At 44.2% G+C, this 12,074-nt stretch overlaps 1 protein-coding gene across 1 annotated transcript in view; it reads right to left on the bottom strand.

Annotated features, from left to right (window-relative positions):
- Positions 1–8,857: 8,857 nt before the first annotated feature.
- LOC147891539 (uncharacterized) overlaps positions 8,858–12,074 on the bottom strand; it is a 30,341-nt gene continuing 27,124 nt past the window's right edge. Inside the window, exons 6-10 of the mRNA XM_087388411.1 lie at positions 10,102–10,174; positions 9,904–9,959; positions 9,719–9,784; positions 9,310–9,375; positions 8,858–9,110 (exon numbers count right to left, since the gene is read on the bottom strand). Of these exons, the coding sequence (XP_087244537.1) occupies positions 8,988–9,110; positions 9,310–9,375; positions 9,719–9,784; positions 9,904–9,959; positions 10,102–10,174 (384 nt within the window). The 3' untranslated portion in view covers positions 8,858–8,987. The remainder of the gene's footprint in view (positions 9,111–9,309; positions 9,376–9,718; positions 9,785–9,903; positions 9,960–10,101; positions 10,175–12,074) is intronic.

The raw sequence follows: 12,074 nt of genomic DNA, 5'->3' as shown, positions 1-12,074 counted from the left end.
TCCGGAAGCTGGGAGCGGTCTCTTTTTTGTGTTTTTTCTGTGCGGGAAACTCGCCTCGGGAGTGCTTTCATCTGGAGCTTTTTCTGTTTCCGGCCGGTGCTTGCTTCTCAGTAGATCCCGGAGGAGGAGGAGGAGCATCAAATCGACGGCAACCTATAGATACACATCAAAGTGCAGGAAAGTCAGCTTGAATCTCGTTCTTTTCTGCACAAGAACCGCGCCTGGCGAGCGAGCGACAAAAGCCAGCGAGTGAGTTTTCGGCGTTTCTTTTTCTGTTGCGTGATCATCATTTCAATCCACCTGCAACACTCCACAAAAACCATGGGAAGCGCTTGCCTTTTTTTGTCACCTGCGTGTGAGCTTTCCCTGCTGGATTCATCTGCAACACTCAATCGATCCACCACGAGGAGCAACAAGCTTCCTATCTGTGTGTGCGCGCTGTTGTTTTCTGCCGGATCTCCGTTTGATTTCTGCGCACGAGTTTTGGACAAAAGAATGGCCTTGCGAGACGCATCTGCACGCAATATTTAGTGCGGTTTGCACCTCCATCTGCGATCAAAACAGTGGTCATGTTGCTTGCTGAGCAATCGAGGATGGAATTCGTCAACGATTGCGCAATGGTTTCTGTGTTGTTTACCACGACGCTTTAACTGCCCTATTGCAAAATTGTTAGGGAGCTCCCATCGTGTTCGTCACAGTCAGAAACTCTAGCTGCTTGTTACTTGGCCAGCATTAGGACGTTACGTTTTTTCAAATTCTGAAATCCTGTGCTTCCACATGGCACAATATACACCCTTAGATTTTTTAAATTCTGAAAGCCCAAAGGCTTTTCTGAAAGCCCAAAAGCTTTGAAAGCTTTTGAAAAGCGCCCTAAAAAGCCAACTGCATAAAAAGCCAAGGCAAAACCTTTAAATACCCTTTGCCTGCTTCCTGAAGTTGAAATCCCCAACGTGGATGCAGAAGTATCCCTGAATGTTTGTGTAAGCCCCCTGCAACGCTCTTGATCGCTTCCGTTCAAACTTGTTACTTCAATGATAACTATTGCCAACTCATAAGATCATGGACATAGTGAATAATTTTAGATATAATAAGATGTTATTTATACGCACTTTTATATTTCCATAGTCGTAATTTTTTGGAATCTTGCAAAGGCAAAAATTGTAACTACAACTGCTCCAAGATGTGTGAATATGATTACCTTGATGGTTTGAACATCTTTGATCGTTGGATTGTGTACAGCTTTTCTGCTTGAATTTTTACTTGGCCAGCACTAGGACGTTTTTTCATCTTTAGGAAATTGCACATATGCTAACCAACATATCCAAACATACAGAACATGAGGAATGCATATTGACTAATCATGATTGTTTTTCAGATTCCAACATTCCAGCAAAGAAATAGGCGGCTTCTCGTCGAGCTGTGGACGTCACAAAGGATACTCCACGTAAGTAGAATGTACGGTCATTTCAATTCTGAAACGTTTCTGCACCGTCTATTGCTCTAGTCTGCATTAATGCGCTACACCTCCAACACTGGAGGTGACTATTCGAAACGGGGGGATGGCACGTTCCCCTATGATATATAATTTTTGGAGAGACATGTGCCGGCTCTCCACCATACATTACGTATGGTTTTTTTTTTTTAACACCTCATCTTGAGCACGTACACTTCTTCGCACATTCTGTTCCCGCAAGGGAACATTACATTTGCTTGGTTCGACCAACATACTAATCATGTCTGCAACACTTGTGTTTTCGAGATGTTTGCAGCCTCCAAACGAGTGTCTTCTCCTAAAGGTACACACAACAAAATGTATTTGATTGATTCAAGTTATTTTATCAATTCTTTCACCTTCTAAAAATAGAAGTTCAGTCCATTTTGTTTTTCTTGTTGCATTTAGACAAAACCACGTGAGTGAAATTGTAGCAAAGTTTCAGATGGTTTTTATTATTAATCCATGTAGGTGTTTAAACCCAAACATAAGACATCGATTCATGTCACGATGTAGAAATGACCACCGGAAACTCCTTCGAACATGACCATTCGTCAACGCTGAGAGCAGCCAGAGGTCGAGCTATTCAACTTGATATAACATCAAGAAAGATGTCCTTGAGGCCAGCTACGTCGTCGTGGTTGACCATCGCAGATAGATACAAGCAATGGGTTAGTAATTGCACGGCTATTTTCTCTAGCCTTGAAATCTGCGGTGTCTGTGGCATAACCACGCTACTGTTTGCAAACCAAAGGATTGTTTCTTCGCAAGGCATAGGCATCTCGAGCCACAGCGCCGCACTCGAAAACATGATACTTTTGGATGCCTGCGAGAATATGGGCATGCAAGTGACTTACTGGAAATGCCAAAGCTGCACACGAGATGCCCAGCGGAGTAGATACATTGTGCGGTTGATGCCACAGTACTCTTGGCAGTTGCTTAAAACAAACCACCTCCACACGCAACTGCTAAGCATCATAGATGTATCCATTTCAGTTACCACGACTGCAAATGCGATCGCTCGTGGCACACTCGATCGAAGGTCACTTCTAGACAATCCTTTGATATCTTGGCGAAACGTCCCACTAAGCTCGGCTCAAGAAATCGTGACGAACGAGCTGTCAGCTGTGCTCGCATACAACATCGAGAACAATCCAATATTACGCAAGTACAATTCTTTAGCAGAGCGTGCAGACATCAAGATGGGTATGTGCATCTTGAGTCCTCAAACCATTGCAGGTATCTTGGAACTACACGATGAGACAGCTCCCTTCGAGTTAATGTCAATAGCGGAATCTCAGCCTGAGCTCCTGCTTTTGCAAAACATGGTGGACCCCGTGAACCGTCGCGCCTTTGATGCAAGGGACAAGCATGAGTTTGCCTCCATACAGCTACGGGGTACAGAAATGCTTTTAGAGAGGGTCGCTTCATTCCACGTCGACGGAGTAGCAGCAGCTGGCAGTGCGTGCGTTGACATAACCATGGAGTCAGTAGTGTTCCCCTTCCTGTTCCCTTTCGGACGGGGCTACTATGATGGCTGCATACAGTTCAGCAACTATGTGAAAATGAGAATATGCACCTTATTCTCTATCTACACGCTCTACAAGCCGTACTTGTTGATCATGTTCCAGTTAAAACAGGCAGTGATGATTGCCAATTCAAGCAACTCTACATGCTTGCAACGAGACATCGACCAATATAGGAAAGCCAACCCTGCCACGACCGATGAAGACACAATGAGACACGTGCTTCGCTACAGCATGCCATCAACAATGCTGGGGTCCCCATCGTGGCATCGACGGCAACTGAAGGACCTCATAACGATGGTCGATGCTTGGGGCCTCCCAGATTTCTTTCTGACATTCACTGCAGACGAGGTCACCAATACACGGTGGCAAGAAATTAATGTGATCGAGAGCATCGCAACACATTATAATGCGCAATTCACTTGGAAGGACTGTCCTGTTGAATGCGTGGCACTTTTCCACGCACGCTTCCACATGTTCATGCGCAAGCATTTGCTTTCATCCGACGGTCTGCTTGGCCGAATACAACACCATGTCGTTCGTTATGAGATACAAAACAGGGGCTCCCTACACGCCCATGTGATATTGTGGGTCCACCATGATGACCGTCTGCGAATTGCAAATGAGATTGCGGCTTACGTCCCCAGGGACGAGGCCCTGGATCCTCGAAACACAAGGCTGCGAGAACTAGTTCTCAGGAAGCAGTTGCACGTATGCAGGAAAGCGTGCTACGTCGGACCGTCACACCACAGTTGCAAGCACGCCTTCCCTTTCGCAACACAACCAGAATATGAACCCATCCTCGACCCTCTGACGCAACGTTGGTTGTATTACCGGCCGAGACATGAGCACCGAAACGTCGTCCCTTACCACCCTTCCGTGTTACTGTTGTGGGGTGCACACATGAACATACAGCGGGTGACAAACTCTTCAATCTCTCACTACCTCCTCAAGTACGCGATGAAATCTGAACCAATGGGCAAACTGAACATCCGTTTAGAAGACGCCTCGCGTTTGGGGTTGCAACATCTCGACAAAGTAAAGCTGAAACTCATCGCCACGAGCCTCCTATCAAAACCAACCTCTCCAACAGAGGCCGCGCTAAACTGCATGCAGATACCAACAATCACAAGGAGTGAGACCGTTCACTATGTCGACTCCTCGCCACCATCTCTAAGACAACGCATCGTCTGGCGAAACAACGTCACCCTGCACCCAGTCGACATATATTGCGGGAGACCGAGCGTCATTGAGGATAGCACGTTCTACGATTACCATAGGCAATATGTGATCCGAAAGCCCAAGGAAACGCAACGTGGAACGGTCGGTCTTGACGTCTTAGGCAACAGGATCGCAAAATGTGAGCGAGTAGTCAGATTCACTGACTACCACCCTGGACATCAACCAGAGGGGTACTTCTACAACGTGCTCTTGCGAAAACTCAGCTTCAGGAATGAAACGGAGCTCATATCACCTGCCAACACAGCTGGATCCTACTTTGTCGAATGCCAAATGCGCGGCCTCATATTGAGCAACGAGGACCTCGAGATGTATGTGACTGAATACACGCAAAGGAACTTGCTAGCGACTGACCACACGGACCAGTTGATCAATATGATATTGCAAAAGGTTGCGATCATCCGAGACTGCCCGATGGAAGCGCCTAACATCGACCAGCAAACCGTCGAAGGGCCAACACACGCGAGGATGTTGGAAAAAATGGCCGAGTTTTGCACCGTCGACAATGCCACATTGACAGTAGAACAACAAAGAGTCTTCGAAAGCCTGGCTTCAACAAGCTCAGGGCTGCACGTTGTCTGTGGAACACCACGTAGCGGCAAAAGCTTCTTGATACGGTACTATGTTTCACATCTGGTAGCGCAAAACAAAACAGCAATACTCTGTGCATCAACAGGGGCGGCTGCGACGCGGCTGAGCGGGATTGCAACCACTGTACACTACCAATTCAAGATCCCTGTGCGCAGCAGTTAGTACCCACTGAACATCCATGAGACGGATGAGCGACACCTCGCAATCAAGGAAGCCAACGCGATCATCATTGACGAGATGTCCATGCTAACAAGGATGACTTTCGATCTCGTGGTAAGACAAATCGTCAATGTCACTAATGGCACATTGCATGAGCCATTCAGACACAAAATGCTCATAATTTTTGGTGACCTGGCGCAATTACCGCCAGTCTGCAAACACCGCGAGGATCTCTGCGAGCCGTGCCACATCACGTCCTCCGCGCACTGGGCTCAAGCGAAAATGTACCACATGCAATTCTCGGTGCGACATGCACGAGACATGCCGTTCCTGGCATTCTTACATACCATAAGACTCAGGACGCCCACAACTGACGAGATTTCTGACTGTTTGGGGCAGTGCATTGTCGACAAGGAAGGTGCATGTCACTTCATCGATGCCGAAACAACCATCATTTGCACGCACAGAGTTGATGTCGCTACCTTCAACGATGAGCTTCTAGAGAAATTCAACACTCCCGAGATGATTGTGCATGTTCAAATACACAGTAACGCAGCGAGCGAACCAGCTCTCAAAGAATGGTTGGAGGACAAAAGCTTCAACGAGATAGGAAAAATTTGCGTGGGGGCGAAGGCAATGATAACGAAAAACATCGACCTCGCAATAGGTGCCGCAAATGGAGCAATGTGCAAAATCAAGAGCATCAATGCAACTAGCAGGGGAGAAATCAACGGTATCACTGTCGTCGTGGACACAACAGCGGCCGTGCTCACATTACGACGCTCGAAGCATCAGCGAAAGGCAATAAATGGAAAATGGTTCCACAAGTCCACATTTCCACTAACCCTAGCATACGCTATCACAGGACACAAATCCCAAGGCGCAACCATATCCAACAAAGCGCTGCTCATATTTCGAGGAGTGTTTGCCCCTGGCCTAGCATACGTGATGTTGTCCAGAGTGACTGAGAGAACAAGGCTGCGCATACTACATTGCCCACATCCAGACATATTCAAACCAATTCCACAAGAGTTCTCACAGCCGACAACACAACCACGCGCATAAAGGTATTCACTACCAGAGATTGAAAAAGGCACAGGCAAGTCATGAATATGTTACGTCAAACATGCGTGCAAGGAAAAGGGTTTTAATATCTTGTCTGTTGTCGAGAACAGGTGCAGAGAATCAGAAAGCTCGGGACATTGCAGCATAAGACATGGACGCAGACAAGGTAAATTCCACCAGCATGAAAGAATCTTTTTTTCTTGAAGATTTAAAAAGACGGCTCATTTAAAAAGACAGTGTAATAAGTCGTGCCTGCAAGCAGCTATTTGAGCTATACAAAAGCAATGCGAAGGCAACAAAACCTCCACCAGCAAAGAGGAGGTTCTTCCTAACCACAAAGCAATTCCAGCTAGCAAACAATGCAGGAGAACATCCGGGAGCTTACATCAACGGCTTCAACACGTATGCGGAACTACGCGACTTCATTGACAACTGCAATAGGCGTTTGCCAGCTAAAAGAGAGCCGAGAGGCTTGAGATTCGCAAATGGTGCGTAATGCTTCCGAAAATTTAAAAAAAAACGCAACAATTGAGAAAAAGAATTAACGAGTTGCAAGAACAACACTCATCATGGATTGCACTTCTCCTGCAGGACTCCTCAAAGAGATCCTTGTCGAGCTTGACATTGAGTTCGATGAGACTGATAGGATGATGGAAAGTTTGGAGGGACAAAAGCTACTAGACACGAAGACGAAAGGGATCACAACGTATGCGTGCGAGCTGCGGCATTACGAGTACAACGTATCCTTGGAGTTGCTGAGGGACATGACGCACGATCAAGCAATGGCTATACTCGAACAATTCATGGAACAATTTAGAGGGACGCACGACGCGACGCACCCGGTGACGACAATGGAGAAGCTTACGTATATTTTCAATAGGGACTTATACGAGGAGCGCTTCGGTACTAGAAACAATCCTTTCACGCCAACAGAGAAAAACCAGGGCAAGTAAATAAATGCATTCTATTATGGACCTCAAACGAAAAAAAAAAGACCGAAAACATCGATGACTAACGTAATTGTCATCGTTCACGCAGGTACGACATTGAAAGACGCGAGCCTCGAGATGAAGGAGGACCCTCCACTGAAGCGCCCGCGCAAGGGAATCGTGCGAGCCTCGTCATCTACTGCATCACATGCAAGCCCAACAACAGAAAATACATAGGAAGCACGACGGACCTGCCGCGAAGGATCAAACAGCACAATAAAAAACCACAAACGAAAACGAAAGAGGACTTGCAGCGTTACAAGCCCTTCAAAGAAAATTTCGAAATCAAAGTTTTGGAAACAACAGACACTGTAGACAAAGCACGAACTTTAGAGCAATACTACATAAGGAGCCACAACACAGTAGGTCCATTAGGTTACAACACGCTCGAGGGCCATCCGACTAGAGCGCAGAAGTACTATTTCCTAAAGCGTAGGAACATAATTTGACCCAAAATATAAACATTTCTGCCTTCGAAAAAAGGGATCCAATGAAGTTGCAAATGGTGCTCCAACTTTTGTCGTACATGCAATGCAGCTTTGGGTTTGGATTATTCCTATAACAGTTGCATGCTTCTGTCTCAATTTGGTTTTTATTTATTATTTATACATTTCTGAAATACATCTCCCCGTCGTTCGCTCAAAGTGGAATGACAATAGATTTGCTTATAGTGCAAACAATAGAAATTTGTCTTCCTCCGAAAAAAAGAAAAACTACGTTTTACTGTGAACCTCAAAGATAGCAAAAGAGAGAAGTATTCATCAAGACCCCAGCTGGCCAAGCACTCTAGTTATAAACATGAACCATGTGAAATCATGAATCCAATGATGGATCCACAACATATGATGCCTCCCGCAGTCAATTACGCGCTCCCTCTGTTAGCAACTACGCCCTCATTGTCACTCCCTCATCATTTCCCTTCTCTTAGCTCACACTTCTCCCTCACAACCGTTCGCGCTTCCCTTCTTCCTCTGCCTCTGTCTACCCCCTCTCCTTGAGTTATGTCGGATCCAAGGACCAGAGCGAGAGACAAAATAGACTCACAAACAGATTGAGGCACAGATAAGACTAGGAACCTTCCCTCCATGCTCACCACACCGGAGGCACAACCGGCGAGAGTGACAGTGGCACTTGTTCAATGCATGGCCATAGCTAGGAGAACACAACAGACCACATAGACCGACAACTATCAACTTTCTATCACGAGCTTTATGCCACTGCAACCTGATACATTGACGACATTGCAACCTGATACATTGACGACTCTCTCTTAGTCTTGACATCCACACTAGCTTCCAAAAGATCATTACAATGATTCCAGATCCCATTTTCTCCATGAGCTCAAATATTTCTTTGTAAATTAGTATCTTTATGGTTATGGCTATTTTGTATTCATTCATGGGTATTATGCCCGCTTCCCTTCTACCTCATTGTATCAAGTTCTTTCAATCTCATAGACCTCGAAGACTTTTAATAAACTTTTTTTCTTTACGTTTTTTTCTTAGCCTCCCCCTTTCCCTCCCTCGCTGGCCTGTTCTTCCCGTCCTGCTGCTCAAACTACTTGCCCACCCACCTTGCTCCTACTTTGTTGTCTTCAAGGCAAGTTTAGGGTTACGTAGCTCATGTTAGATTACGTAGGTACATTAGGTTAGATTTGGTTGAGTTAGGTTAAACTAGTTAGATTAGGTTAGGTTAAGCTAGGCTAGGCTAGGTCAGCTTAGGTGGGTTGGGTTAGCTTAGGCTAGGTTAGCAAATCTTGTACTGGGTATGTGAGTTTTATACGTGAAATGTAAAGAATCTTGGTCTATGATCATGGTCATATCAACTGTATTATAAACAGCTATAAAGTTTTTAAGAATGTAGATCCATTATGTCCCTTCAAAGGTCTAAAATGTATGATTCACCATGGGACAATGGCCAATTCTATCAATGGTCTGATACATTTTCCAGGTTAGGGCTTGAACCATGTTGCTGCTGTAATTTGTTGCGAATAAAATAAAAAAGTGATGCTACTCCAGCGACCATATAGGGAAGTAAAGTCCAACCACCCTGCATGACATTCAAAACCAACATTGCATTCATTTTTGGATGCTAGACTTGGATCCACGAACTGAAATTAACCTTTGCAACTGGAAAAACATACTTTGATGAATCTTCTCCAGGTTTCTGCTGAAAAATGAAATGAAGAAACTAATGCTGCTTTGACTATGAATTCCAGAATGTTTTATTTGGGAATTTAAGGTTTTACCACAATAGCGGCAACGCCAGCCAAAGCTGCCATAGGGCGATCACGCAATACAAACCCTAATCCCATCTGTATCAGAAAGAAAGAAAGCTCTTGAGATGAATCAGGCACTAAATAGCTATAGGTTGATACAAGAGAAAGAAACTTAGAAACATCATGCGGAGAGTCTGTTGAACTCCTATGTGTCAAGACAGTTCTATCCATGCATGTGATCTTAAAAGAATCCATCCTTAAGAAATGAGTGCAATTGCACTAAAACCTTGAACCATGCTCTGTTATTCTTTGATGATGAGTTTATGGTCACTAATGTTGACAGAAACATCTCATACACGCCTTAGTGAACCGAATAGAAAGCTACTATACTACATGGACAGGAGATACGGCTTTAAGACAAGAAAGCAGTAGATAAAACCTGAATAGGAAGTGTGATGAGTGCACCCAAACAGACTCCAGTGAAATACTTTTGTGGAGAGACACCCTGTACAATTAATCAATATTAGTATTGGAAAGCTGCGATCAGGGATACTAATACTTCAAGCCAATGAGACTGCTGTCAACACAAATGTCCAAACAACTAAAGGAATATGAAGAAACTACCATTGCACCAGCCAAGAAAGAGGTTGGATTCCGCACCCCAAGGGAAAACCGTTCAACTGAGACATTACCACTCTCCATATCAAAAAAAAGGCTAGAAGATGAGACAAGAGGCATAATGCCAAGCCTATTTGATCAAGAAAACAGTTGCAATTAAAATCACAAAATTAGCTTTAAAGGAAGGCCTTAAAGAACACCAACCAAAACCAATAAGATTTCCATAGCGTTGGACAGCCTCTATGATGCCCTTGATTTTCTCTTCACTCACCCCCACCTGAAATAGAACATTGAGAGTCCCTAAGATTACTCCCAAACATTAACTTCAAAGTGAGAACCCCAAAAAATCCTCCTGCAATATCTCCATTATAAATATACGTATGTATGTATCATCAATCATGCAGAAAATATCCATTAGATACTGAGAAGAGTCTTTGGAAATCAAAAGGAGTAACAATACATGTGCCCATGAAGAAAGCAGAAAAAGCTTTAACTAGCCATGCCACAGTATGCCACAAGATGCAAGGACAAATCACTAGGTAATGCAAAGCTTTGATGGTCCACAGAAAGAGTGAAGAGCAATTCAAGGTTTCATATGCTCCCTCCAAGCAAGTGGCTTCAGCCACCTCGTATGATTGTCATTCCCATTTTATAAGAGTCACAATGCTGTATGGTTTTTTCCCACATTTTATTTTTCATACAGAGAAATGCTCCCTGTTGTATGGCAGTGGTCACTCAAAGATCCTTTTTTGTCAAGAGAGACTTAGGGCATGGGCATCACACAAAATGACACAAAATCGACGAAAAACATAAATATAACTTCGATTCATAGAAATAAGCCTAAAACAAGAGCAAGGCACAAAACTCCCGTTTGATAGCTGATAGAGATGGATTTCCAACCGCAAACAAAATGTCAAGCCAAAAGACAACGAATTTCTAGTTCGTGTTTATGTAAGAACTTCATCATGGGTAGGATGCATTAACTTCAAGAACATAGAGGGCAGTTCATGCTGCTCGTGCGTAAAACGAGTAAGATGTTTTGGTTGGACGGATGCAGACCCTGAGAGACTACCCTGGAGGGCTGTCATTTTGACCATGCAGCTTTCAAAGGAGGGATTTGAGCACTGCTGGTATGCACAAGTCTCCAGATGGTTCTGATCATGCAGCATGCCTACTGACCATCTACTGCAATATAGGTGCCGTGCTAACGTAGTAAGTAGACGAACCCATCAAATCATTTGAGATGATCTATGCCAGGTATATGCCCATAGGTCATAATCTCTCCCGCACAACCACATGGAACCAAGATGGCCCTCTATAGAAAGCATTTCCTACATTTGAGTGAGGATGGCCTCATCCAGAAAACTGGATACTTACAGATCCATCTTCCCACGTGATAAGGATAACTATGGGCAAGGCCTCCACATCTCATCGATTCTAGGGTGCCAGAGTGCAGCCGCATGACGCTACAAAGATCTAAGTCTCTGTACCCTCTATGATACACCCGAGGTGGAGACAAAGAAGAAAATCTTGAGAGGTGCCCTAGATTATGATAAATTCAATGTGAGCTTCAGAAGTAATGTTAAGAAATATTACTCGCATTCCTCCTTTGGGCTTGCCTACTGTAAAATATAAATTCAGCAATCAACATCTTCAATCCTACGCAAGTGTGCTATGGACCTCATATTACTACCACCTCATCATCCCATTGGAATTTAACCATCTGTATTAAGGAAGATAAAATCCCAGTGAAGGTCAAGCTCCTTGTGCAGCTTTTTGCAACCCATGAGGATAATTCAATGCTATTTATTAACTTTTTAGAGGCAAAGGATGCCACATATTCATGTCAATCACTATAAGCTGAAGTCTTTTTTTCCTGCCCTTATTCCTTATGCATATTCGCATCCAAGAATTTCGATGATCAGATAAATTTTAACGAATTTGACAATATAACTCAACTTAGTTTTTCATAAGACTCATACCAACACAATAATGAATCTGTGGACATGTACTATGGACCTCATATTACTACCACCTCATCATCCCATTGGAATTTAACCATCTGTATTAAGGAAGATAAAATCCCAGCAAAGGTCAAGCTCCTTGTGCAGCTTTTTGCAACCCATGAGGGTAATTCTATGCTATTTATTAATTTTTTAGAGGCAAAGGATGCCACA

The sequence above is a fragment of the Dipteris shenzhenensis genome, chromosome 17 (genome assembly GCF_047967505.1).
Source record: "Dipteris shenzhenensis isolate YYH24624 ecotype China chromosome 17, Dip_SZ_1.0, whole genome shotgun sequence".
Taxonomy (NCBI): Eukaryota; Viridiplantae; Streptophyta; class Polypodiopsida; order Gleicheniales; family Dipteridaceae; genus Dipteris; species Dipteris shenzhenensis.
This window is presented reverse-complemented; position numbering and strand designations above follow the sequence as displayed.